This window comes from Phoca vitulina, unplaced genomic scaffold (assembly GCF_004348235.1).
Source record: "Phoca vitulina isolate PV1807 unplaced genomic scaffold, GSC_HSeal_1.0 scaffold38, whole genome shotgun sequence".
In the NCBI taxonomy this organism is placed as follows: Eukaryota; Metazoa; Chordata; class Mammalia; order Carnivora; family Phocidae; genus Phoca; species Phoca vitulina.
The window spans coordinates 1,327,183-1,354,086 of NW_022589741.1; the positions used below are offsets into that span (position 1 = coordinate 1,327,183).

General features: G+C 38.4%; 1 protein-coding gene across 14 annotated transcripts in view; it reads left to right on the forward strand.

The window, feature by feature from the left end:
• The window catches only part of DYNC2H1 (dynein cytoplasmic 2 heavy chain 1), a 300,244-nt gene that overhangs the window by 7,812 nt on the left and 265,528 nt on the right, over nucleotides 1-26,904 (forward strand). For 13 of the 14 annotated variants that reach the window (XR_004302235.1, XM_032427898.1, XM_032427903.1 and 10 more), the window contains exons 5-21: nucleotides 225-369; nucleotides 1,118-1,350; nucleotides 3,836-3,970; nucleotides 4,075-4,188; nucleotides 4,306-4,417; nucleotides 4,751-4,875; nucleotides 6,009-6,184; nucleotides 8,194-8,389; nucleotides 11,928-12,023; nucleotides 15,839-15,991; nucleotides 16,797-16,895; nucleotides 17,919-18,058; nucleotides 18,137-18,365; nucleotides 19,232-19,359; nucleotides 23,505-23,620; nucleotides 24,264-24,391; nucleotides 26,232-26,381. Coding sequence is in view for 13 of the 14 variants with exons in the window: in XM_032427898.1 (XP_032283789.1) it covers nucleotides 225-369; nucleotides 1,118-1,350; nucleotides 3,836-3,970; nucleotides 4,075-4,188; nucleotides 4,306-4,417; nucleotides 4,751-4,875; nucleotides 6,009-6,184; nucleotides 8,194-8,389; nucleotides 11,928-12,023; nucleotides 15,839-15,991; nucleotides 16,797-16,895; nucleotides 17,919-18,058; nucleotides 18,137-18,365; nucleotides 19,232-19,359; nucleotides 23,505-23,620; nucleotides 24,264-24,391; nucleotides 26,232-26,381 (2,475 nt within the window). In the remaining variant the exon portion in view is untranslated. Of the gene's footprint in view, nucleotides 1-224; nucleotides 370-1,117; nucleotides 1,351-3,835; nucleotides 3,971-4,074; nucleotides 4,189-4,305; nucleotides 4,418-4,750; nucleotides 4,876-6,008; nucleotides 6,185-8,193; nucleotides 8,390-11,927; nucleotides 12,024-15,838; nucleotides 15,992-16,796; nucleotides 16,896-17,918; nucleotides 18,059-18,136; nucleotides 18,366-19,231; nucleotides 19,360-23,504; nucleotides 23,621-24,263; nucleotides 24,392-26,231; nucleotides 26,382-26,904 lie in introns of those variants that run through there. The other variant, XM_032427909.1, reaches the window with a different exon arrangement.

Sequence of the window (26,904 nt, forward strand, 5' to 3'; positions counted from 1 at the left end):
TGCAATTCTTATTTTTTCTTCTGGCTTTCCTGATATTTATGTTTGTAAAGGAACTTGTAGGGTATTTGCATAAAGAAGTAACACATCGTCTGGTAGAAAAAGGAGGAGGAAATGATATCACAGGTGTTAGAATTGTAGTAATTGAAAAGTCTGGGAACAAGTTGACTATATTGACGAAAGTATAGTTATCATTATGTTTAAAAATGAATGTCTTTTGGTTTTAGGAATTTTATAACTTGGACGGTCTCTCCTTATTGGAGGTGGTTGACTTGGTGGAGACCACTCGGGATGTTGTAGATGATGTGTGGAGACAAACAGAGCATGATCACTATCCTGAGTCACGAATGTTACATCTCTTAGATATCATAGGTACTGTTAAAGAAGCAAACTTTTGAAACTTTGGAAGCCTGTATTACTTTGTTTTTCTAGTTTTTCCTTCAAGCCCTTACTGAAAATGCTCCTTAATGTAATAATTGTTGCTTAGAGTAATGCTTAGAGCAAATCATACAGAATTATTTAAATATAAATTTGTATATAGGTGGTTAATTTAAATCATGTGTCAAATTCTTTGACCATTAATGCAAGTAAATTTACATAGATTTTTAGTCCCTGTACCTGTATTAATTTAAACTTTATTTTGTAATGGTGTCAGAAGTCTTTAGTATGTATTGGTTTACTTGTTAGTATTAGAGTGCATATACTTTTTGACCTAGAAAATACCATTCTCTTTATTATTTTCAGGAAATATTAGACAAGTGCATAAAGGTGTATGTATAAGGATAGTTATTGCAGCATTGTTTGTAATGTAGGAGTAGAGACAAACAGCGATTGAGAATTGGTTATATAATGTTACCTCCATACAGTAGTGTAGACTTTTGAAAAAATTATATGTATTTTTGCACTTGAGAGATGCACATAATACCTTGAAAGATGCGAAAATACAAAGAAATTATGTGCATGTGTTTTAAAAAATACTTGTTTTGAGTTTAAGGATATGCATATAGTATTTCATAGATTCTTAGTTTGCTAATTTATATATTTTTGTCATAAGCGTGTATTCTGTAATTATTCAGTAAAAACACAGTTCCATTAAAAAATTTGCTTTCTCTTTTATTAGGTGGTTCATTTGGAAGATTTGTTCAGAAAAAGTTGGGAACTTTGAATCTGTGGGAAGATCCTTATCATCTCGTGAAAGACAATCTGAAAGCTGGTATTTCAATTTGTGAACAGTGGGTGGCCGCCTGTAATCACCTAACAGGTCAGGCGTGGCAGCGCTATGTCCCTCATCCATGGAAAAATGAGAAATACTTCCCTGAAACACTTGACAAACTTGGCAAACGCCTCGAAGAGGTATCATTTGATTACTTGGGTCTTTTTTTTTTTTTTTTTAAAGATTTTATTTATTTATTTGAGAGAGAGAGAATGAGAGAGAGCGAGTACATGAGAGGGGGGAGGGTCAGAGGGAGAAGCAGACTCCCTGACAAGCAGGGAGCCTGATGCGGGACTCGATTCTGGGACTCCAGGATCATGACCTGAGCCGAAGGCAGTCGCTTAACCAACTGAGCCACCCAGGCGCCCGATTACTTGGGTCTTTGACATAAGTATGGAGGAGGTTCTCACCTGTTTGTGAATATATTTTATAATTAGTAAGTAGTACATATCTGATAGGAGTTATTTATGTTTTGGGGAGAGAATAAGAATTAAAGTTCGTGTGAGATAATTTTTGGCAGTCATGTGACTGGTGCCCAACTAGCTGCTGGTTTCCACCTGCTTTTTCTTTGGTGTGTGACTGCTCACTTTGTAAGTTGTACTTCTCTGTTGTGAAAAAGATAATCAGCTCCCCGTCCAGGTATAAAAGCTCTCAGACATTCTCTTGGCTATTGAAATGGTTATGAAGCAGGGACAGCTTTTCAGGGAGTACTCAGTGGAAATATTGACGGAAGAACTGTTTAATTTACATAGGTTACAAGTTTCAGTATAGAACTTAAGCATTTAGCTTGAGGGGCTAGCAAAATGAGAATATGCAAAGATTGCAAAGCTGACTTTTCCCGTTCGTGCTCATAGTTCTTTGGGGATTTTTTTAAAAACCTTTTTCATTATGAAAAATTTGAAACATGCACAAAAGTGAAATAGTGTAACGAATGCCCGTGTATCCACCTCTTGATCTCAACAGCCACTGGCATTACTCAGTTTGTGTTCCATCTTTGTCTCCCCGCCTTCCCTTTTTTTGGAGTATTTTTAAAGCCAAGCCAAGAAACCGTATACTTACACCCTTAAAACAACCACAATACCACCATCACGCTCAACAAAATGACAATATTTTCCTAGTATCATTTTGTATTTAACCAATGTTCAGTTGTCCTGATTGTTTCAGAAAATCTTTAGTTAGTTTACTTGAATCCGGCTGCTTGACGGGTGCTGCTGTGTGGTCCCTACCCGATACATCAGGAGGCACACAGCCTCGCTTTCCCACTGGCAGGGAGGTCAGTTTGCTCTTGGCTCTCCTTATGATGCTCTTCCTTCAGCTCTTCTAAGTGACTTACCAGCCACTGATGATCTTGAGCAGTTGTGACATAGATTCTCCAGTTCCGTTGTTCTTTCTGCGTTTCTGGTAACGACGGAAGAACTATTTGTCATCAGTTTTTTAGTTACTTTGAATGGCAGTAGACACAGTTACCTTTTTTCTTTGATTTATCACTTGTTAGAACAGTGAATAATAAGTTAATTTCATCGTAAGTTCCATAGGCAATTAATGGAATGTTTTCTCGCTAGTATTACGAAGCCATGAGTTTTTATATTTTGAGTTTCAGTCTATTATGGTTATTATTATCCTCAAATTGTTCCATCTTTGGGCAGTGAATGCCCATTTAAGTTGGCTCTTGTGTTATTTTGACATGAATCCAGTATTTCTTTGACAACTTCCTTACTTTTAGGCCCCCCCCAAAATATACCAGCCCATTTTGGACATTTTCTGCCTCACTCTTGGAATTAGTCATTTCTCTCAAGAGCCTTGTTCCTTTTAGTGAAAATGGTATTTAGCAGCAACAATCTGGTTGGGAAAATATTGTCATTGATAACTTAGTTATCAATGCTTTTAGGCCTTCTCAGTAGACAGGGTATTTTTGTTTTTAGCAAGAAAAAAAATCAATAGTATATACTCCTCTTTCCATCTCAAATGAAAGGTTATAGTGTTTTTACTTAACCTTTTTGATTGCCTTTTAATTGTTGGAAATTTTATTTATTTATTTTTAAATTGAAATACCACACATTTTATTCATTTAAACTATACACATTTTTTTTTAAAGTAGGCTGTACACCCAACATGGGGCTTGAACTCACGACCCTGATATTAAGGGTCGCGTGCTCTACCAACTGTGTCAGGCAGGTGCCACTCTTGGTGGAAGTTTTAAATACAAAATACGACAATTTGTTTCCCAGCTATTTGTAATTTATACATAATAGGGTTGTTAATGTATTATTTCATTGTCAGAGGTGCAATTTAATGCAGAATAATGAAAATCAGAAGTTCTTTTTACTATATTAAGGACTCTAAAACGTTACTTAAATGAACTTTAAACATAGTTTAACCGTATTTAGATTTTGTGTGTTTTCACCAGGTTTGAACACATTAATTGATAGTAGTGTTATGATGTAATGACGTCTTTGAGCACCACTTTGACTATTGATGAGTAGTAATTCTCAAGATTACAGTTTGTTGTATTCATTTCAGTGAACCTAGTTTAAAGAAACTTGCCAAATATATGTAGACTCTAGAACTATTTGTGCAGATTTATCAATTTAAATAAATTTGTTGTTTTACTATTTTATGTTTTAGGTTTTGGCTGTTAGAACAATTCATGAGAAGCTTCTTTATTTTTTGCCTACCAGTGAGGAGAAGATCGTATGCCTGACTCGAGTGTTTGAACCTTTTACTGGCCTGAATCCTGTGCAGTATAATCCATATACTGAGGTATGAATATATATGTTTTTGTCTCTGTAACTTCCCGTTTGTATTGTTCTTCTCAAAGGTAAATATTGAAAATATTAAAAGTCTAATAATATTAATTTGTTTAGCCTTTATGGAAAGCTGCAGTGTCTCAATATGAAAAAATTATTGCACCTGTGGAACAAAAAATAGCAGGAAAATTGAAAAATTATATTTCAGAAATTCAGGATAGTCCACAGCAGGTAAAATATTGAAATATTTTACTTTTACTATTTCCCTTAAGCTATTTTGGGAGATATTTATGTATTTACCAAGTTGATCGACTTAGGATGAACATGTACTTTTTTATTTTATGTTAGCTTCTTCAAGCATTTCTGAAATATAAAGAGTTGGTGAAGCGTCCAACTATAAGTAAAGAATTGATGTTAGAAAGAGAAACTTTACTGGCAAGACTTGTGGACTCAGTTAAAGGTAAAAGTTTATGAGAGATTATAGTGTTTGCTTGAGAAAATATTTTTGTAGGTTACTTTTTCTTGTATACCATTTAGGATTAGGACTATATTTTATAACATTATATGCTGAAGATTAATTTGCTATATTTGTTATAAATTACAGATTTTAAAAATTAACTAGTTATTTTCGTTCTCTGTCTCATTTGATGCATGGTAAAGTCCCTGAGGGTAAAGGACCAAGTCTTAGAATTTTTCTTTCCACAACCTTTCACTTAGTACTTGGTGCACGGAAGGCACTTAGGAAATCTTGACTGAATGTGTATAATCATTTATTTGACTTAAATTTTTACAGATTTTCGGTTAGACTTTGAGAATCGATGCCGAGGAGTTCCTGGTGAAGCATCTGGACCGCTTTCCGGCAAAAACCTTTCGGAAGTTGTTAATAATATAGTTTGGGTTCGCCAGTTGGAGCTGAAGGTATTAGTTTTAGTAGATGTTGAGGAACACTGATTGTAAAATCTGCTAAATTAATATGGAAGGCACTCTAGAACTCCAGTGAAAAAATGAAAAAAAAATTCTCTGCTTTCTTTGGCATTTCCATCTAATTTTCATGTGAAGTGTAGAATTCTGAAAAGGTGTACAGGGGAGGTTAGAATGGTCCGCTCATTTTTTATGTAGAGATAACTAGCACATCCTTTATCATTCAGGTGCAGTTGTTCCACGTAAAGTGCCTTCTTAAGAAAATATTGAAGAGGAAATCATCTTTTCTATATTTTCAAATGATTTTTTTAATTCTTTGAGATTATCACTGCAAAATCTTTGTAGTTGCAAAGTCTATCGGCAAGTATGTTTATGTAGGTAAATCATTCTAGGTTGAAAGGAAATTAAAGGAAAGGTGAAATGTAATTATGACATTGCCTAAGATTAGGGTCATCAATTTATGGATTTAACAGCTACTATTTTAATATTTTGGTATTATCAAAATTGATCTAAGATTCTTACGTACAATGTCTTCCATCTGACTCACATAATGGATATTCATTGGTTATGGTCTGTGATTAAGAGCAAGCAGACATAGAGTATTATAAAGGCTAGCATGTTGGAGAGTTCTACTTATTCAAGGTTGTGTTTTTGATGTTCTGTTTTCTGGAATATTCTATCCAATTTTGTCAGTCAGCTTTCCAAAGTGCTATCATGTTCTGTGTACAGTTGTGGAAGAAAGACATTTCTTTCCTCTGATTGCCCTTCAGATTGGCAGGTATGTGTGAGCTCTTCCCCAGAGCACTAAGCAAAGGACCACATTATTGCTGCACATGTGTAAAAGCATTGCTGAATTCGTGGGGGTCTCACCTGAATCTCCCTTGTCTCACCCTCCTGATTAGGCCTCGTATGCCTTACATCTGTGTTTTGCTATCCTGAGTTGTACAAGTCAGAAGCAAAGTAGGGGTTGATCTTCTCACATTTGCTGGCAAATCTTCTCTCCTACTGTTTATAGGTGAATGGGAAAGTAATTTCTGAATTACACATCAGAGAAGGTGGTTCGTTTTATGACAATTTTATAGTAAGTATTAATATATTCTTGTAATATTCTTGTGATGTGGCTTTTTAAGGTGGATGATACTATCAAGATTGCAGAGGCTCTTTTATCTGACTTGTCAGGATTTCGATCTTTCCATCGAAGTGCTGAAGATCTCTTAGACCAGTTTAAACTGTATGAACAAGAACAATTTGACGATTGGTCCCGGGACATTCAGTCTGGTTTGTCTGATTCCAGATCTGGTTTGTGGTAAGTACAGATACACTAAACAGTGACATCTGGGCAAGAATCTTGTTTCTTACGGTATTAACCGAATTTTGTCTGTTCTCTCCTTTGTCCAAACTTGCTGCCGCTCCTTAAAAATTTTTTTGTTAGTTTTTGATTATCAACTTTTAAGTCATTAAGGTTGGGAACTTGGAAGATAGAGTTAGTCGACTGCTCGCCTTGCTTCTTGTGTCTGTTTCTCAGGTCTGCAGATTCTCCTTTTAGAATGAGGCTTTCCTCTCCCATGGTGTGTTGGTATTGGTATTCATATATGTTTTTCTGCGTTTTTACATTAATATTATTTACATGGATACACACACACTGTAAGCTATAAAATTTCATTATTTTAAGCTCCTTGAGGTGGGAAGTAATCTCTTCATGAAATACTACTTTGGTGCCCACCATGGGGTAAGGGTTTGCTAAACACTTATTGAGTGATATTGAACCTAATTTAATTGGTTAACCTAATTATTTTAATGCACATTTAAAATGGATGATCTGGAAAAATCATTGTTTCTTTGTTCAGGTAAACTTTCCTTAGTATATTACTGTATTTTTAGAAACTGGTCATGTTTTAGTTTTTAGAAACTTGTTACTTTTCAAAAAAGTAACTTTTGTTGCTTTGTCCATATTATGAAATTCTGTTTATTTTGCCTATACTGCTACAAAGAATAATTAGGCCATAAGGGGTAGCTTCTTAAACTGAATAAATAGTTTTTTTCCCTTACCTTGCATTTTGGATGTGGAGGAAGAAGAGAAGAACCGAAAGGTGCTGGGGTGTAATGATTCTAACCTTAGGCCATTGAACTCTTTCCCCTCCTACTATCAACCTAAAATATGACAGATACGCCAGACCTAAAAGAAGAGTTTTTTAATCAACTAATTTTGGGAAATGTTGACACTTCTGTCACTGCAGCTCTGGTGGAGATCCACTCTGTGACAGCATGCCAAGGGATTGAGAACTTCTGTAAAGAAGTCTGTTGAATGCTGTTCAACCCAGTGTTTCCCATTTGGCAATGAAATACTTGGACTCCTGCTTTTTTTTTCCTGGGCAAAACCCTTTATTGTTCCATGTTTTAGAATCAGCATGTTTTAGAATATATTTCAGGATATGCTGGTATGTAGAAAGTAGTTTTGAAGATTAGTTTCAAATAAAGGCAAAGAAAATCACCATTAAAATTTTCTGACAGGCTGTATGTTATGTTATAGGAACGTTGAGTCTACATCATTATTCTAAGCCACTTTGAAGTACCTACTTTTTATTCTGCTTTATTATATGTGTTGGTAGATGGGTGGGATAGTTTTGTTCTTTGCTTTTCAGTAGCTTACTTTCTAAGACCTACGTTTTCTTAATTGTGAAAGTGATTTGAAGGAATAAGCATTATGTAAACCTGATCCTGAAAGGGAAGTCATGAAACTATAATACTTCTTGATTAATTTAGCTCAGTATTTTCACAATCATGCTGACTCGAGTGCCCTGATTTAAAAATTGCTATTATAACATTTACAAGAAACACGAAGGACAGTCCTTAGAGAAACAAAAGTAGAGGAATGAAACATTTGAATATCTCTCCTCCTACCATTTTGATGTTCTTTATCATTGATCCTTTAATAAACACGTTAAATAACCAAGTAGGCTGACTGAAGAAATACCTAAGGTACCCTTTGGAAAATGAATCAAACCTTTTCTCTTTATGGTGAATATGATGCCAGTTTTGAGTCTGAGTGGAAGGCTAAGAGATTGATTTTACTGATTTCAAAAACTGCTTGGTTGAAATATTAATGTGATGGTGTATTTTGGATATTGCAGTTTATTACCAAGATCTGAATTGTGAGATACTATGTAAAAATAAGATTGCTTGAAAACTATAATTAAAATTTTTTTTACTTTGAGTTAATTTTATATTTACAGAAAAGTTGTAAAAACTGTTTCGTTTTTCATCTGTCAAGAGTGAGAACATGAATTTTTAAAAGTTATTTATTTTATTTTGTAGTATTGAGGCTAATAGTCGAATTATGGAATTGGATCCTAACGACGGATCATTAAGAGTGCATTATTCAGATAGGTTGGTGATTCTTCTGAGAGAAGTTCGTCAGCTCTCTGCACTTGGCTTTGTTATTCCTGCCAAAATACAGCAAGTTGCAAACATTGCACAGAAATTCTGCAAGCAAGCAATTATTCTTAAACAAGTATGACATTATATTTTTGAATATATGACTGTTCTGAGTTCATTACATTACAATATTTTAAGGGGTTCGTTTTCTAAATTTGAGTTTTTTAGGCTAACAGAATAGCACAAGTCTTTGGAAATTATGGTTTGCTAAATGACTACATTACAAAATTTACTTTGCAAATCTATATAGGAATTCATTAATTTATGGTATGATTGTTACTGTTATTCATTCTAAAAGCATTTGGAAAAATAGACTGTTATTTCTCTTTTTTTCCTTTTTCTTTCATGTTGTATGCATGGATCTTAAAGGACCTTCTAGTCAAAGGACCCTCTGTCCTTTGCTTGCCTTCGAGGGGCAGATTCTTAGAGAATTACCAGCCTGATGGGCTGGTCACTATTTTTGGCCATTTCATAGGTCTAGCTGTTCACCACTTTGCCATCATATCATTTTTCTATTTAGGACCAACTATTATGGCCACATTGTCTGTCTCCTTAGGGCAGAACACAAGGCCCTTCTTAATCATGCTCTAACTAACCTAATCAGCTGTGGCTTCCACTCCCTACCCTCTGAATGTGTCTCCGTGCATGGATCTCTGTCCCCTCTTATTAGAAAACTCAAAGTCATCCTTTAATTCCCCACTCATAAGTCATTTCTTGTGTGTCTTTCTTTAGTTGATTGTTCCCTATTCTGTATGCAGTGTGCAAATCACTCTCGAATGCTTTATGGAGTACTGGATTTTTTTCATCTTTTCTCTCACTTGATTAATAGATCGTGGTGGGCAGGAATAGTATCTTAGAGGCAGGGGCAGTGTCTTGTGTATCTTGGTCTCTTGTTTATTCGTTCAGCAGAGACTCCTTGAGCACCTGCACTGTCAAGCACAGCATAGTGGGGACATAAAAATCAATATACTGCTATCATATTCTGGCACATGGTTCTCAGCCTCGGCACTGTGGACATTTTGGACCAGTTCTTTTTCCTGGGGACTGTCCTGCGCGTTGTAGGATGTTTTAGCAGCATCCCTGGCCAGGAGCACCTGTCTGCTCCTGACAGTCAAAAGTATCTCCAGTCATTGCCAAATGTCCCCTTGGGTGCAAATCAGCCATCGTTGAGAACCACTGGTCTAGCAGGGAGAGCAAAGTAAACATTGTGTTCTCATTAAATATCAGGGCTTCTGGAAGATAGATTATTTATGTTATTTCCATTCAACCCCCCACCCCCTATTTTTCACTGATCGAATTGGGGATCAGATTCGTAACATAGCTTTTCTGGTGCCACACAGCTAATAAGTTATGTAGCTGGGATTTGATACCAAACCTGACTCCAAAGCCCATATTTATTCCATTACAGTTTATATACTGGTGACAGATATTTGAAAAATTGATGAAATATTTAATTTATTATGAGTATTTTATTAGAGATTTTTGGAAGTGCTAATGAAAGCATAGAGGTGGGAATTTTCAGTTATTTGCTGGGTGAGGGTAGAGGGAGTATCAGATAAATCTTTACAGAGGAATGCTGTTTGGTGTGAGACTGGAAGAGTAGACATATGTTGTCTCAGGAGCACAAGGGGTAGGGTGGGTGAGCATTTCACATAGAGGGACTACATCCTTAAAAGCAGAGAGGCTTGCTCACTTTTGTATCCTGTGTACTTAGTGTAACGCAATAGGAACTCAAACGGTGAAGGAATGGTCATATAGTTTTGTCTTTCCCCGGGGAAATCTATTTGCGTAAACCTTTACTTACGAGCAGGTGGGTAGCTGGCATAGGGAGGTGAAGTAAGAGTTGGTTAGATAGTAGTACGACCAGATTGCTGGAAGAGTATGTATTCTTCTGCTTCTAGTTTTCTTGATTAGGCTTTTTCTCGGACTACTACTGTGGTACAGAATAGTACTGTGGATATTCTCTACCAAATAAAGAGATTTTCATATGTACTAGTGGAAAGAAGAGGACTCTCTATAAAATCAGTTAGGAATTTTTTTTTTCCCCCTAAGAGAGAGAGAGATGCCCCTCCCAGAGGGAGAGGGAGAGGGAGAGGGAGGATCTTAAGTAGGCTCCACACCCAGCCCGTGAGCCTGGTGCGGAGCTCGATCTCACAACCCTGAGACCATGACTTGAGCTGAAATCAAGAATGGGATGCTAAACCGACTGAGACACCCAAGCGCTCCAGTGAGGACATATATTTTAAGCACATACTCTGGGCTAAGAATTTTGTGAGGTGCTAGGGATACAAAGATTAAAAGACAGTCTTTTTAAACTCTTTAGACTCACGCCGTGGTGTCCACTTGATCCACTTCCCTGAACTTCTCCTTTTCCCCTAACAGAGTTGACAGTGGCCTCTTTTGTTCATGACTGTACTTGTTGGTACTTCTGTTTTTTGATTTACTGATTAATCCAAGTAATACTGGGTGCCTTCTACCTGCTAGACACCGTTCCTGAAGCTGTCCTTCTAATTTGGGAGATCGCAAACACACAGGTCGGTAGTTTAGGTAGTGATGAGTGCTTTGAAGAAAAAGAAAACAGAGGAAGATACAGAGTGGTCAGGGTAGGCCTTGGTGAAGGCTATAACACTGAGAAGAGGAGCGACAGAGTGGCAGCAGAACCACGCAGGTGTCTGGGGGAAGACGTGTGTGTGGAGGGAACAGATTCCGTGCCGAGTTCCTGAGGCAAGACTCCCTCGGTGGCCTAGAGACGCAGCAGGGAGGCCAGCCTGGCTGCCGTGCACTGAGGGTTTGTGCTGGGGCTGACGCTAGTTGATGTAAGATGCTGGTGCTGGGGGAGGGCTGTGGGTCTTGGATTTGGATTTTATTCCTGACTATATTGGGAAGCCATTGGGAGATTTTAGGTAAGAGTTTTGGGATTTTGGATTTTATTCTTAAATCCACTGGGGAGTCATTGGAAGTTTTTGAGTGGGCACAGGTATGGTATGATTTCTGTTTAAGGAAGGACCGTTCGGGCTTCTTTGAATGCTTTGAGAGGACAGTAGGAAGCCATGACTGGAAACACACTGGTCTTGTCAAGAGACGAGGCTGCTTGGACTGTGTGGGACCCATGGAGGCGGGCGACATGGCTGGGTTTAGTATGTATTTAAGAGTGTAGTCAGTAGACATCATGGATGTGGGATGTGAAAGAAAAGTGAAGGACAACTCAAAGTTTTTTTGGTCTGAGAAATGAATAAATTACGTGTTATGTACTGAGAAAGGAAGGAGCAGGTTTGGAGAGTTGTAAGAACGAAGGGTTCCGTTTTTAGCATGCTTTACTGGTTTCCTCTGTATTTTTCTTGATATTGTGAACTTCTTGATTGCAGGGACTGGGTTTTATGGTCTTTGTTTAATCAGCCCCCAGGACATGATTTGGCAAATTACAGGAACTCAACACATAATTGTTGACTGCGTATATTAATACATGATAATGCTATATTAGAGATGAAAAACATTTTTTGTTAAATCTTAGCATGAGAAGAGTTAATATTTCCACTCAATTAAAATGAAAACAAATGAAAAATTAAGTGTGTTATTTATTATTGATTATTGCTAACTGGACTTCTACTTTGTAGGTGGCACATTTTTACAATTCTATTGATCAACAAATGATTCAGAGTCAGAGACCAATGATGCTACAGTCCGCATTAGCATTTGAACAGATAATTAAGGTAAATGGACTTTTTGTGTCGTTAGAATTAGAATTTACATGTGAGGTATTTCTTTTTTTAGTTTTTTAGTATACCCTTCCACTTAACATTGATCTAAGGCTTTGTTTTGTTTCCCAGTGACTTCCTTCACTCTTAACAAGTAACATTTTTCCAACTGTAGATTTAAATGGTCAGTGTTTCACATATTAAGGTGCTGAGTTTGATCATTTGATTTCATATTTATAGTATACAGTTGTTGTGCTATTATATTTACTTATTTGCTGAAGTGTGAGGTCCTTATATACCAGAGTCTTGAGTGCTTTTCCATCATCTGATTTTATAATTTGGTATTTATTTATTTTTTTATCTATGTGGCCGTATCTAACCCATTTGGCATTAGAAAAACCTACAGTAGTTTTTAAACTGTTACTATGTGACTGGTGGCTTTTTGAAATCTACGTTTTTTGTCTTAACAAACATAAAATTTTAAAAAAAATAAGTAGAAGAGGAATATACCCTTTTCTTCTTGTTCTTTTTAAAGTGGATTGCTAGTTGTGATCTTCCTCAAGACTACCCCCAGGTTCTGTGATTTTCTAGGAGGACTGATAGGACTCAGGGTATAGTTGTCCCCACAGCTGATTTATTATTATTTATTTTTTTTTTTTTAAATTTTTTTATTGTTATGTTAATCCCCATACATTACATCATTAGTTTTAGATATAGTGTTCCATGATTCATTGTTTGTGCATAACACCCAGTGCTCCATGCAGAACGTGCCCTCCTCAATACCCATCACCAGGCTAACCCATCCTCCCACCCCCTTCCCCTCTAGAACCCTCAGTTTGTTTTTCAGAGTCCATCGTCTCTCATGGTTCTTCTCCCCCTCCGATTTCCCCCCCTTCATTCTTCCCCTCCTGCTACATTCTTCTTCTTCTTTTTTTCTTTCTTAACATATATTGCATTATTTGTTTCAGAGGTACAGATCTGAGATTCAACAGTCTTGCACAATTCACAGCGCTCACCATAGCACATACCCTCCCCAGTGTCCATCACCCAGTCACCCCATCCCTCCCACCCCACCCCCCACTCCAGCAACCCTCAGTTTGTTTCCTGAGATTAAGAATTCCTCATATCAGTGAGGTCATATGATACATGTCTTTCTCTGTTTGACTTATTTCGCTTAGCCTAATACCCTCCAGTTCCATCCACGTCGTTGCAAATGGCAAGCTCTCATTCCTTTTGATGGCTGCATAATATTCCATTGTATATATATACCACATCTTCTTTATCCATTCATCTGTTGATGGACATCTTGGCTCTTTCCACAGTTTGGCCACTGTGGACATTGCTGCTATAAACATCGGGGTGCACGTACCCTTTCGGGTCCCTACTTTTGTATCTTTGGGGTAAATACCCAGGAGTGCAATTGCCCACAGTTGATTTATTATGATCTGTTACAGCAAGAGGATGCAGAGCAGAGTCAGCACAGGGAAAGGTAAATGAGGGTGAGGTCCTGGGGAAACCAGACGCAAGCTCTCAAGAGTCCCTCCCAGTGGAGTCACACAGGGCATTCTTCACCACCCCCCCAGCAACAAGCCGTAATAAGTGTGAAATGGTGTCTTACTGGGAAGACCATTAGTGACTCGGTGCCCAGGCGTTTACTGGGAGCTAGACACGGAGGCGTCTTCTGCCTAACATGTACTAAAATTCCAGGTTCCCAGGAGGGGATCCAGTGTTGAGTGTAAACCATGTGGTTTCGGTGCAGCAAGCCAGTCGTAAACGTGGGCGATGGGGGGGCTCCTAGGTGCGGGGGTCAGGTGCCAGCTAAGGGTCTGTGTTGGTAGCAGGCCTTTGGAGGGATAGCATGTAGACCTGCTCTGCTGACTCTTCTGCACACCAGGTCTCAGGCTGAACGTTTCCGACAAGGCACATAACTCATAAATTTTATTAAAAACATGTTTTTTATTGCCAAAGCTCAATACGAGTTTATAATGGAAAGTAAAAAAAAAAACATTGACAAACAGAAAAAAAAAATTGTTTTAAAATTGTACCACCAAGGGATGGCCATTGTTAATAGTCTGGTACATACCCTTAAACTTTTTTTCTGGGCATATTTACAAGTGCACTTGTGGAAGTGGGGTAAGATTTTATTATTTTCCACCTAATAGGTAGTGTTTAATTGTGTACTTTTGGAACTCTTTCTTCTCTAATCAGTATATACGAGGTGGCATCTGTCGATACTTCTATGAGAGATTGGGTTGTGAGAAGTAGATAATCGCATTTAGCATCTGTTAAATGAGACTGAAGAGTAGATAGAAACTAAGAAGGACAAAGAACATGGAGGTTCTTCCTGGTCCCCTGGCCACTCACTGCATTGGAGAGCAGGGCCTCTAGTTTAACTAATTTCACAATGTCTGGTAATACAGCAGGAAGTCGTGTGTGGTAATTACTAGGCAGATGCTTTTTCAGCTGATCCACAGAGGATTCTGTTGGATTTGTTATCCTTGTTAGTTTCATTCATTTTTCAGCTATTGAGTGAGGGTCTCCTGCATCCCGGCCTAGTTCTTATGTATTTGTCCTAAGTGTGTAGTATCCTCTACACTCACATGTAGTATCTTCTACACTCACTTCATCGAATAGGATTTAAGAAATTCACGAGAAGAAGGATACTTCATTTTCCTCATCCCTGTGTTTTCCTTTGCTTTTTGAAGTTCTTCTGAGAGGACTGCCTTTGGCCAGGCTTTAAGAGCACGTTTGCTGGAGACAAATTCTCCTGGTTTTCCTTTTCTGAGAATGTTTTTATTCGCCCTCTTTCCTGAAGGATGTTTCACCAGGTACAAAATTCATGGTTGGCAGGTCCTTCAACACTTGAAGAATGTGGTTCCATGTGTTCCTGGCTTCGTGGTCTTAGCTGGGGATTCCCTGCGGGTTGGGTTGGTGGTCCCTTCTGTGTAGCGCATTGTTTCTCTCTGAAAAAGTGAACTGTAGCGTGAGGACTGGGTGAGTGTGTGCTCGGTGTTCTGCTGGGCCTTGCAGGTACCACGCCGATGATGCTGAAGCATGGCCTTGCGCTGCCTCTGGCGAGGGGAGCAGGAGCTCAGTGTGCCCTCTGGCCTCGCCGGCAGCTCGCAGTGCCGTCGCCCCTCAGTTCCTTCCTGAGCCCTGTTAACACGGCTGCGAGGAAGCACGGGGCTGGCTTGCGGCTCTGTTGCAGCAGATGGGGGTGGGGGGCGGTGAGGCCCCGCTGGCTCTTCAGCCCCACCAGTGTTACCTTGGCGGGGGACTTGGAGCACGGCCTGCTTTGGACAAGCGATGGATGGAAGGTTGGCTCTCTGCAGAGCGGTGGTTTTTCTATCCATGTTTGGCCACAGTAGGGCGGGTTTGCTAAGAAGGTTCTCTTTTGTTAGGCCACTGTTTTCCTAGTCCATTGGTTAGAGGGAGCAGGCTTCTTCTGTAGCTGCGTGTGTGTTCATTCCTGGAGGTAGCTCCCGGGTGGAGGCTGGTCCCCTGGCCCGTCCTGCGTATTTGGGAGACAGTAAGGAAGCGTGCTGCTGTGTTTGCTCAGTTTCCCAGGCCTCCAGGTTGTCTGTCTCCTTCGGCTCCTTCTGTGTGTGTGTGTGGTGTCATCTAGGGTTGTTTCACTCTAAGAGGACAACTTGGAAAGGATGGGGCTATTCAATTTTGCTAGACTGCCTTACCATTTATAAAAAGGAAAAATTACTATATGCTTTTTTATTGCAGATCAGTGTTAGGGATAACTGGACTTAAGGTGTCTGTGGAGTCTTTAGGAAATGAGAAATGCATTTAAATGCTAAATGATGTTTGTTGTACCTTAGAATTCAAAAGCAGGAAGTGGGGGAAAGTCACAGATTACTTGGGATAATCCTAAAGAATTAGAAGGCTACATCCAAAAACTCCAAAATGCTGCTCAGCGACTTGCCACCGAAAATAGAAAACTGAGAAAATGGCACACTACGTTTTGTGAGAAGGTATGTTTTATTTATAGTGTTGCATAGGCTATGACTAGTATTATTTAAGTGATAATTGGGATATGATCTTAAATACTTTTTATTTGGAAGTCTAATTACCTAACAGATTTTTTTTTTTTTTTTTTTTTTTTAAAGATTTTATTTATTTATTTGAGAGAGAGAGAGAATGAGAGAGAGCGAGCACATGAGAGGGGGGAGGGTCAGAGGGAGAAGCAGACTCCCTGCTGAGCAGGGAGCCCGATGCGGGACTCGATCCAGGGACTCCAGGATCATGACCTGAGCCGAAGGCAGTCGCTTAACCAACTGAGCCACCCAGGCGCCCATAATTACCTAACAGATTTAAAGTTGCAGAAATAGTACGGAGTTCACACTTACCCTTTGACTCCTCTGTTGTTAGCAACTTGTATCACCGTAGTGCGTTTACCAAAACTGGGAAAGACGGCTTTGAATTTTCCAGCTTCTTCGCCCATGTCCTTTTCAGGATCCTGCCTTGCATTGAGTCCCGGACGCTCTGCAGGCCCCTCCTCCTCAGGCTTTCCTTTGTTTCATGACCTTGATATTGGTAGTTGTTTGTGGACTGCCTCTCCATGTTTGCTCATCAGATTGAGGTGATGCAGTTTTGACAGAAATCTTACGGTGTTGCTGTTTTGTCTTTGTCAGGGCACCGGTCAGGTCTTTGTGTGTCTTATTATAGGTTGAGCTAATTTGATCACTTGGTTAAGGTGCTGTCTGTCAGGTTTTTCCATTGAAAAGTTACTCTTCTTCCAGGGATACTATGAGACTATTATGCTTTAATTTTTGACAGGTGGTAGTTCTTATGAATATTGATCTGCTTCGGCAGCAACAGCGTTGGAAAGATGGATTACAAGAATTGAGAACTGGCTTAGCCAGTGTAGAAGCTCAGGTGAAGTATGCTTTACTTGGTGTCTACACTTCGAGTATCACCTTTTCAGAATGTGAATCTGTAAATTGATGAAAAATCTTTAATGAAATCCTAATTTAGAATTCTACTGAATTACATGCAAAGACCACAAATTGGCAATAGATAAAAAAGAAGTTTCCATTTGTCTTATGAAATGTCAAATTTCTCAGTTCAGACTCTGTATTTTCTCTGACTTGGTGCTTAAATTTTATCATTCCTTAGTTTGCTTTTAGGTGATTGTGACATGTCCATAGAACACAAAGCTGAGTTTAGGCAGAAGCCTAATAATTGAAATAGCTCTTTCAGTATGATTTCCCTTTTTTTGGGTAAAATTTCAGTTCTATGCACATCTTGATATGAGATGATGTGTATGAGAGTGGTTAGCACAGAGCCCGCTGCGTGGTGGGTGGTAGTGGGATCCTAGCTGAGTATGAGTTTGATGTCCCGCATAAGTACATGCATTTCTCAGTTCTCAGATCTTGAAGAAAAAACAAAAATCAAAGTATTAGAATCAAGATATTTATGGTTATATGGAGGCAAAAGAGTGTGTAAACTGTCCTGAGCATCCTCATATTTTAAGTTTGTCATTTTCTTAAAAATGTGCAATGGAGTATTTAGGAAGTGGAAAGGGAAGAGAAGAGCTGTACTTGATGGGAATTTTAGAAAGAGGACCAAGAAGTTCATAAAATAAACCAGCTTCTGTTACTGTATTTTTTTTAGCATCATAAAATACAGTCCCCATGTAAAATCCATTTGGCATTAAGTCGATGTGTCCAGTTTTGCGGAGCTTTAGTGTAGTATTGAGGAGCCTAGAGACGTCCACGTCTGACTACGTGAACTGCCGCACCACGCGTAGCAGCCGCGGAGTTGCGTGCTGGAAGATGTTGAGAATGAGGGGTTTGGTTTGGTTTTTGCTTATAATTTTATTTTGTGATATAAACTTTAAATGGAAACTGCCTTCTACTACCTGGTTTTTAAGTAAAAGCTGTGGCTAAACCGTGTCAGGGGTTCCGGGCGAGTGACATGGTTGCGTGGAGGCAGCACTGGAACCACCAGCTGTACAAAGCCCTGGAGCATCAGTACCAGGTGGGCCTGGAGGCCCTCAGCGAGCACCTGCCCGAGATCCGCGTGGACCTGACCTACAAGTAAGGGCGAGGCGCGGGTTCATTCGCGGTCTGCGGTGTTCTGATACCTCTACTTCAAAGTTATTTACTTGTTTTTAGACAGGGACGGTTACAGTTCAGGCCTCCGTTTGAAGAAATCCGGGCTAAATATTACAGAGAAATGAAGAGGTTCATCGGTATTCCCAATCAGTTTAAGGGAGTGGGTGAGGCCGGCGATGAGTCTATTTTTTCTGTTATGATTGATAGAAATGCAAGTGGATTTTTGACTATTTTCAGCAAAGCTGAAGATCTATTTAGGAGATTATCAGCTGTTTTACAACAACATAAGGTATGGAACATGTAATTTTCTGTTATTATAACATTTTATCTGGTTGATTGAATCAGTATTAAATGTACAATCTACACTTTATCTTGTGTGTCATAATATAAAAATATGGCAAGGCAGAGAGTCAGAGTTGAGGATTCTTATACAACCTACATTTATACCACAGATGAGAAAAAAGTTATACTAAGATTTTTTTTGTCTTTGACTATTTGAAAATTGAGAAACTAGGTGTTGCATCAACATGGAATGGGACAGGATTCTGTCATGTCAATTTTAATTCCTCTTAGGAAAATATATCCTTTTCTTCATGCTTTGGATCGAGAGCAATGCTTCGAGTGAAGCAATGTCATTAAGATGATGTAACTTTTGACTTTTGTTTGAGTGAATCCTACCAGCCCTCCAGAGATACTCCCCAGCTGCATTCCTTGCTCATTCACCGTTTGTGTTGCTCCCGAGACGGATGACTGAGAATTCAACCAGTTTCTTAACTGCCTTTGTGATGCTTCTTCTATAGTTTAGGTTTCTAGAATTGACTGGATCTGGATACTTTCAGATTTGGAGTGTTGGCTTTGCCAAAGTGAGTCTGTGTATACATCAAATTTGAGAAGAGAATCTTAAAAAAAGGTTTTTTGCGATCTCTTAAGAAAAGCTTTATGATCCCAGTACTTTTTTATATTAAATAGTTTTTTTCCTCTGTTCATTCTTTAGGCTCTGCAGTAATGGCTTTATTTGCATACTTAAGTTGAAATTTACATGAATACCTTACATTTGTCCCTTTTTATCAGTGTTAATAGTTGGACCTTAAGCTTTTAAATGTTAATATATTAGTACAGTTTCTTTACTAATAATATTTTTCATTCTTTAAATAGGAATGGATTGTAATTGGGCAAGTTGATATGGAAGCTCTAGTGGAAAAGCATCTTTCTACTGTCCATGATTGGGAGAGAAATTTTAAAGCACTGAAAATAAAAGGGAAAGAAGTAGAGCGACTTCCAAGGTATTGGAAGTTAGAGTTGTATTTATGTACCGTAACAGTTTCCGCTACGAGATGGGAAGGGTACTCCTCCCTTGGTGGTGTCGAAGTCTGGTCACCTTCTTACCTCCTTTAAAGCTCAGCTATGACACTTGAGTATCATCAGAGTAGGATGTTGCTGAGACTAAAGAAAGTTTTCTCTAGAGGTTCTGCTGGCTGGGACCTAGCTGGATAGAGTAGACTGGGGGAGAGGCTTGTACGCAGACTTGGCATGTAGCTCCCACATCTGACTCTGGTTTGGTGTTGCTCTGCTTCCTTTCGGAACGCCCTGGCAGTCCCCCAGCACGGTGCTGCATCTGGGTGTTGCCCTTAACTGTGCAGGAGGCCGTCTGCGGGGCACGTCCTACCCAGGTGCTCAAGAAGGTAGCTCCCCCATCACTGTCTGAAATTCACATTCCTGGAACCACTCTCTGCAGTAAGCTCTATGAGAGGCCTGTTTAATTGTGCGTATAGTACCTATAAAGGATAATACCACTTTTACTAATTCATTTGCTCATTCTTTTATTAAATATTTGGTGAGCATTTGTAATATGCAAACCTTGTCCTGTGGGAATATAAAGTTGCTTTATACGCTAGACCGAGAACCTCAGGTTGCTTACTCTCTGGTAGTGCACGGAGACATGACTGAGTACGTCCACATGGGGGTTAAGGGAGTGGGCTCTGGAGTGAGATGGCTCGTACCAGCTCCAGGAGCTGGACAGCCATTGAGAGCCTGTGAACCTCAGTGTCCTCAGCTTTAACATAGTTACAACTGTAGTATTTATCCTAAAAGGTTTTGAGAATTCAGTGAGTAATTTGCATATAAAATATTTTGTACAGATGAAGTTCTCAGTTAATGTTAGTTACTATTAATGTTATTATTAATACCAGGTGGAATAATCTGTTCAATCCATTTTATTTTTTCATTTTTTTAAAAGATTTTATTTATTTGACAGAGACATAGCGAGAGAGGGAACACAAGCAGGGGGAGTGGGAGAGGGAGAAGCAGGCTTCCCGCCGAGCAGGGAGCCTGACGTGGGGCTCGATCCCAGGACCCTGGGACCATGACCTGAGCCGATGGCAGACGCTTAACGACTGAGCCACCCAGGCGCCCCTGTTCAATCCATTTTAGAGATTGAACTGAAGACTGTGGAGATGTACAGGATGATGACATCCCATCCAGTTGGGGGCAAAATTAGGGAAAGTTTCCTTAAGATAGAAATCCTTGAACTAGAATTTCTTTTTTTTTTAAGATTTTATTTATTTATCTGACAGAGAGAGACACAGCAAGAGAGGGAACGCAAGGCGACTGGGTGGCTCAGTCGTTAAGCGTCTGCCTTTGGCTCAGGTCATGATCCCAGGGTCCTGGGATCGAGCCCTGTATCGGACTCCCTGCTCAGCGGGAAGCCTGCTTCTCCCTCTCCCACTCCCCCTGCTTGTGTTCCTGCTCTCGCTATCTTTCTCTCTGTCAAATAAATAAATAAAATCTTTAAAAAAAAAAAAAGGGAACACAAGCAGGGGGAGTGGGAGAGGGAGAAGCAGGCTTCCCGCAGAGCAAGTAGCCCAATGCGGGGCTCGATCCCAGGACCCCGGGATCATGACCTGAGCCGAAGGCAGCTGCTTAACCAACTGAGCCACCCAGGCGCCCCTTGAACTAGAATTTTGACAGCTAGAAATGAGAATTGAAGGTTCAAGCAGAGATTTCTAGGAGAGGGATTTATATGCTGAAAATAAGAATTTGGTTTATTGAGAATTTGATGAATAAATGTTTTATTAGGAACTAGAGGGGATGTTCCTGGAAAGGGGTAATTAAGGAACAGATTTGGGAGAGTTTTCCATGCTAAGATAGGGAATTTGGATTTTCTTCATATTAGAGTGGTTAGCTATTGAAGATTTCTAGACAGAACTGTGTCAGTATCTGTACATTAGGGATGTTAATCTGGAACTTACGAGTTGTATGGTGGAAGAAATAGATCATGGAGGACGAGAGGTTAGTCTGTCATCACCCAGAAGACTGCAATAATTAATTGAAGTAAGTTGTTGGTACTCAAAATGGGGAGGAGGAAATAGTATGAAATATTGTCAAATACCTTGAGGTATTATGAGGTCTTATCTTTGGGGAAGATGAGGGATGAGGAATAGAGAAGGGACAAATGACTTGTGAGTTTGAGCGGAGATGATTTAGATAATGATATGCTATTAATATTGGTTTGTAATGTTTGTGTTTGAGGTTTCTCTTCTCTGTTGGGTACTCTCTGAATCCAGGCTTGCTCATTTTGTTTGCCTGCTCACAGACCTCTGCTGTTGTCAGTACAATTTGTCTGTCCTTCAGTGTAGACAGCTTTCCTAGTCTGCCCGCCAAAGCTAAATAAAACAAAAAGAATGCCTGTCCTGCATTCCTTTTTTCCAGTTTGCTATTTTTTGCTAATAAATTAACATGAGTTCATGTAAGCTCAAATACACATTTACACACACACAGATAGTATTTCATGGGGACTTCTTAGAAATATGCTATGAGATTAGAAAAGTGATATTCTCATGTTGTATTTCGGATGCAATAGGAAGGATATGGTTTTGGGTTAGGCTGTCTAGGGCCATGCCATCCTGTCTATGGCTGAAGGGACCCTCATTTTCATGTTACCAATATTTTCAAGTGAAAGGTGAATTCAGTCTGTCCATGGGATTCCGTAGTCCGTGAGTACAACTCTGCTGCACTCAGACCACTTGATGTTAATTCATTAGCAAACTATGATATAATTAATTTCTCAGGTTTATTAAAATCATCTCTTCTTATCAGGTATTAGAAATCTTGACATTTTATGTGTCACAGTTTCAATAATTATATACAATTTCATGTATTAAGCAAATTGGCTCTTCTGTTTTGCTGGTGAAGACCTGGAGTTTAAACCTTTGCAGTTAGTGGGTGATAGAGAATAAATAAAGCTTTAAGGGAAAATTATGTTTTTATAATAGAAGTGAGTATTTAGCTCATGTAATTTGCTGTCTGAAGTGTCACCTGGCTCTGTGCTTCAAAAAGGATGAGTAGCTTTCTAAGTAATCTTTGTGACATAATTTCCATCCTTCTCTTAACTTTGCATAGTTTAAGATAAATATGAAATTTCCTCAGATGAACAAGTCTGGTTCACCTTCTCTTTACGTAGAACATTACAGTTTGCATGAAGGATACCGTGCAGACAGTTAGCCTTCTTTTTTTCCCAGTCATTAAAACAGTACATTTGCTTTATAAATTTTTTAAAATATAGAAATTGCTCTGAATATTTGATGTTTTAGATATATTAGTACATAAAAAATTTGGGTTTGACTGTATCTTGTTATTTAACACTAATTTTCAGTATTTTGTCTTGTTATTACCTAGTCCTCAAAAAACTTGATTTTTAATTGTATGGATATATAATAATCTAGCCATTTTTGTATTTAACTTGTTTCTCATTTTTCACTATTATAATTGATGCTTTGAAGAAGATACTTGTGTATAAATCTTGGAATATGCTCTGGAAATTTCCTTAGGATAAATTCTAAAGGTGAAGTTAATAAGACAAAGAATATGCCTATTTTAAAATTACTTGATATATGGGTAAATTGCTCCTCACAAAAGTGCATGGTTTTATACTCTGACCAGCAGTTCTGAGAGTTCTGTTTCCCCACACAATTGAAGATATGAATTAACAATTCATTACATTTTTGTTAATTTGATCGGTATTAAATGGTATCTTACTGTTTTATTCTCTTAGTGCCTTAATAATCTATATTCCCCTTCTGTCTTTGTTTTCTTTCCCTTATCATTATTGTTTGTATTTGCAGAATAGTGAATTCATGTTATATTCAAATAAGTACATTACACACTGTGACAAATAAAGGGCTTGTAACTATTTAAATATATTCATGTGAGACTCTAAAAAACTATTATTATAACAAAATGATTGTTTAATGAAAACTTCGTAATAGTATGTGGGAAAGCATTTTTACTAAATGAAATCTAAATGTGCTTAAAGATCACAATAATACTTTCTGATTTACATTTTGAAATGTGTGATAAAATCGTTATAACAAGACTCTTTTCCTCTAATAAGTCTTTTTCATGTCAAAGTATGTCCATTGGCATTTTTCAGTGTGGTCAAGGTAGATTGTTTAAATATTAATTGTAACCCTGTGAAGAATGTGATTGATGATCTCATCCAGAAGTTATTTGATACGCTTGTTCTTTCTTTGAAGAAGTCCATCCAGGGTAAAGACACTCTTTAATTTTTATTTTAACTTAATTTTATACATAAAGGCATATACTTTGATAATTAGAAATGTAAATCCCAGTGATGATTAAAATCAACCAACCTAGAAAGTATTATGAAATGAAGTGTTCTTAAAATGATAATTTTAATAAAGTAGGAAAGTCCATATCCAACTCTTAAGAGGTCTAAAAATGGAAGGCATTTTTACTATTTGCCATATGAGCAAGTATCAGTTTGTTGTATATGTTACTGAGAAAGGTAGGTAATTCTGCTAGAATGTAGTCCTTTCAAATTACTACTGTTTTCCAAAATCCCACATTGTTTCTTTTTCCATTAAACTGAGACGTGTTAACAAATTATCTAAAAGACTGGAAAAGTTACCAATTTTGAGCAAAATTTACTAATAATGAGTACATTTTAACTTCCTCAAAATTTTGAGGTATAATGTGAAGCAGCTAAACATCCATGACGAGAAATTTCTTTGCTTATTCTGTATTTTAAAATTTCATTGTATGAGCAAATAAAAATTTAAGATTTAATATATGCTATGTAGTGATGACTTCTAACACTCTTTGATTTTAAAATGATGCAATGGAATATTTTTGGTGATAATAACATTCTGTTTCAATGTCACTTACTCAGCTCACCTACATGAAATTGATACGTTTGTTACTGAGGCTATGGAAGTTTTAACAGTTATGCCCCAGTCTGTGGAGGAGATCGGCGATGCAAATTTACAGTATAGTAAGCTACAAGAACGGAAACCAGAGGTGAGGATTGCAAAGTAAAGTTATCAGTTTATTTGTACTGTACTGGAGATGTTTTTTTTTTATAATTTTATTTTATTATGTCATGTTAATCACCATATATTACATCATTAGTTTTTGATGTAGTGTTCCATGATTCATTGTTGAGATGTTTCAATTAGGTAATATTATGTGACTATTTAGAAATATCATATGATTTCAGTATTGTAAGAGAGTCCGTATTATCTGGTCCAGTTGGTCAGCTCATGATTGGACTCTTGGTGGTATGTTGGTGCGGTGAGACAGTGACAGTCCTATTTATTACTGTCTTCAGGAGTACTCACAGTCTGTTTTATGATGTGCCATGTTAGAATCAGACTTTCCTTAAATAATTCATGCTGTCACTTCCAGGGTTGTAACTTTAGGATGCTGGAGTATGAGGTTAGAGCTGAATTTAGGACTACACACACACACACACGCACACACACACACCCACCCACACACACACACACACACAACGCACATACACAGTCACATATAGAGTGATGATATTATGGATGATTTTAACTGTTTAGAAGAAGGAAGAGAAATAATTCAAGTCAGGAAACAAACTTTCATGTGTCCCTCCTGTGTGATAGACTTGAAATTATAAAGATAGTTCAGAGGTAAGTGAAATAATATACCTTCATGGTGTAACACAGAGGGGGGGTTAGAGAAGGAGGAATGAGTGTGTCTCCTAGAAGTTTGGCTTGAGCAGCTGGGAAGCTACTGGTATCATTTACTGCGAATGGGAATGACTGGAAGAGGAAGATGTTGGGATTTTGGAGGTGGTGGGGATTGAGATATGAGATGGAAGTTGAATGAGGAATATGGAACGTAGAATAAAGACTAGAGATGAAAACTTGAACGCCATCTTTATATGCATGAAATGCGAAGCCATGGGATGGACTAGATCATGTGGTTGATAGCGGACAATGGAGGCTGTGGGAGCAGGTAGAACATCCCAAAATTTAGAGTTGAAGCGTAAGAGGAGGTGCAGAGGAGACTGAGAGTGAAGTGGGAGGGAAGACACAGAAACGAGGAGAAAAGACATGGATGTCACATGCTAGGGCACCACGTGAGGCAGGAAGAGCTAGACAAGATCTCTGGCACATGAGCCACGTCAGGACCTCAGGGCTGATCCTGTCGATGCTGGGGAGTCTTTGCTGGGCTCTAAGCCGCAGGATGTTACAGAATTGTGTTTTGATGTCTCTCTCTTGCCGTGTGGATTGGATGGAGGAGGAGTGGGGGCAGGCTGACTAGGAGACTGTCGTCCTGTCTTTTCAGGCTCATCTAAGTCCTGTTCACATGTGGGAAATTAGAGCCTTACTTTCTTCTTTCTCTTCTGAGTGTCCTAGTGCAGAATGGCTCGGTTCCATGTTTTCAGTTGTCCTTTTCTTAAGGATCTTCTTCATGACTTTTCCTCTCTGTTGAGTAGAATAATGTAGTTTATTTCTGCTTTTAGATAATCCCTAATCTTAGTTCTTTAGAAGCCCTTTTAGCATTTTCTTATGAGTAGAACTGGTATAGTAAGAACTTTGCCTTGAATATCACTGTAGCATTGTCTTTACTGATTCACGGTATCATTCAGTCTGTAGAGCAACTTTATGATCCTTTTTAACGCTCATGTTAGACGGCCTTAGCTGGGTTTGCATATAATAATAAGTTAGTATTAGGAGCTTCATATCCAGGAATTTAACAAACCATTTCAAAGCAGAAATCTTGATTTTAAAAAAGCTAGTCATGGAACAAATAAGAATAAATGAACCTTAAGAAATTTGATAAAATAGTTTGTTTTTTTACGTGTTGTTTCTTCAACCTTTAGATTTTGCCCTTATTCCAAGAAGCTGAAGATAAAAACAGACTTTTACGAACTGTGGCAGGTGGAGGTTTGGAAACAATTAGCAATCTGAAAGCTAAGTGGGATAAATTTGAGTTGATGATGGAAAGTCACCAACTTATGATAAAAGATCAGGTAAGAACCTTTTAGTCATTTTCTTAAAATGGAAACTTGATTTTTTCTCACTTAAGATCTCTTGCTTATCTTTATTCTATTACAGTTCAGGTAGATAAGAATTTTATATTGCTGATGAAATTGGCCTCCTCAGTACTTCGTGTAGTAAACCCCTTCACATAGTTGATTCGCTTCCTGCCATACAAAGAATGTATGTCATGTTATTTTCAGTTTTTCTTATGAGCGAATTTGTTTGCCTACTACGTATGGTGTCTTCTAAGGGACAATCTGGTAGTCATACACATCTCTTATACTCACGTCCCGTTGACCGAACTTATTACTCTTTGGCGTGGGTGACCGGGACACGCCCCCTTAATTAAGCAGCTGTATGCTCGTGTGGGACAACTCTCGTGACTGGCCAAATCTTTATCACATCAACTTGTTGAGAGTTGTGGTGGAAGCTGCTAATAACATGAATGATTTTTTAATGATGATGCTTGCAGTATATCTCTTATTGCTGAATATTTGTGGTCTAATTTATGGT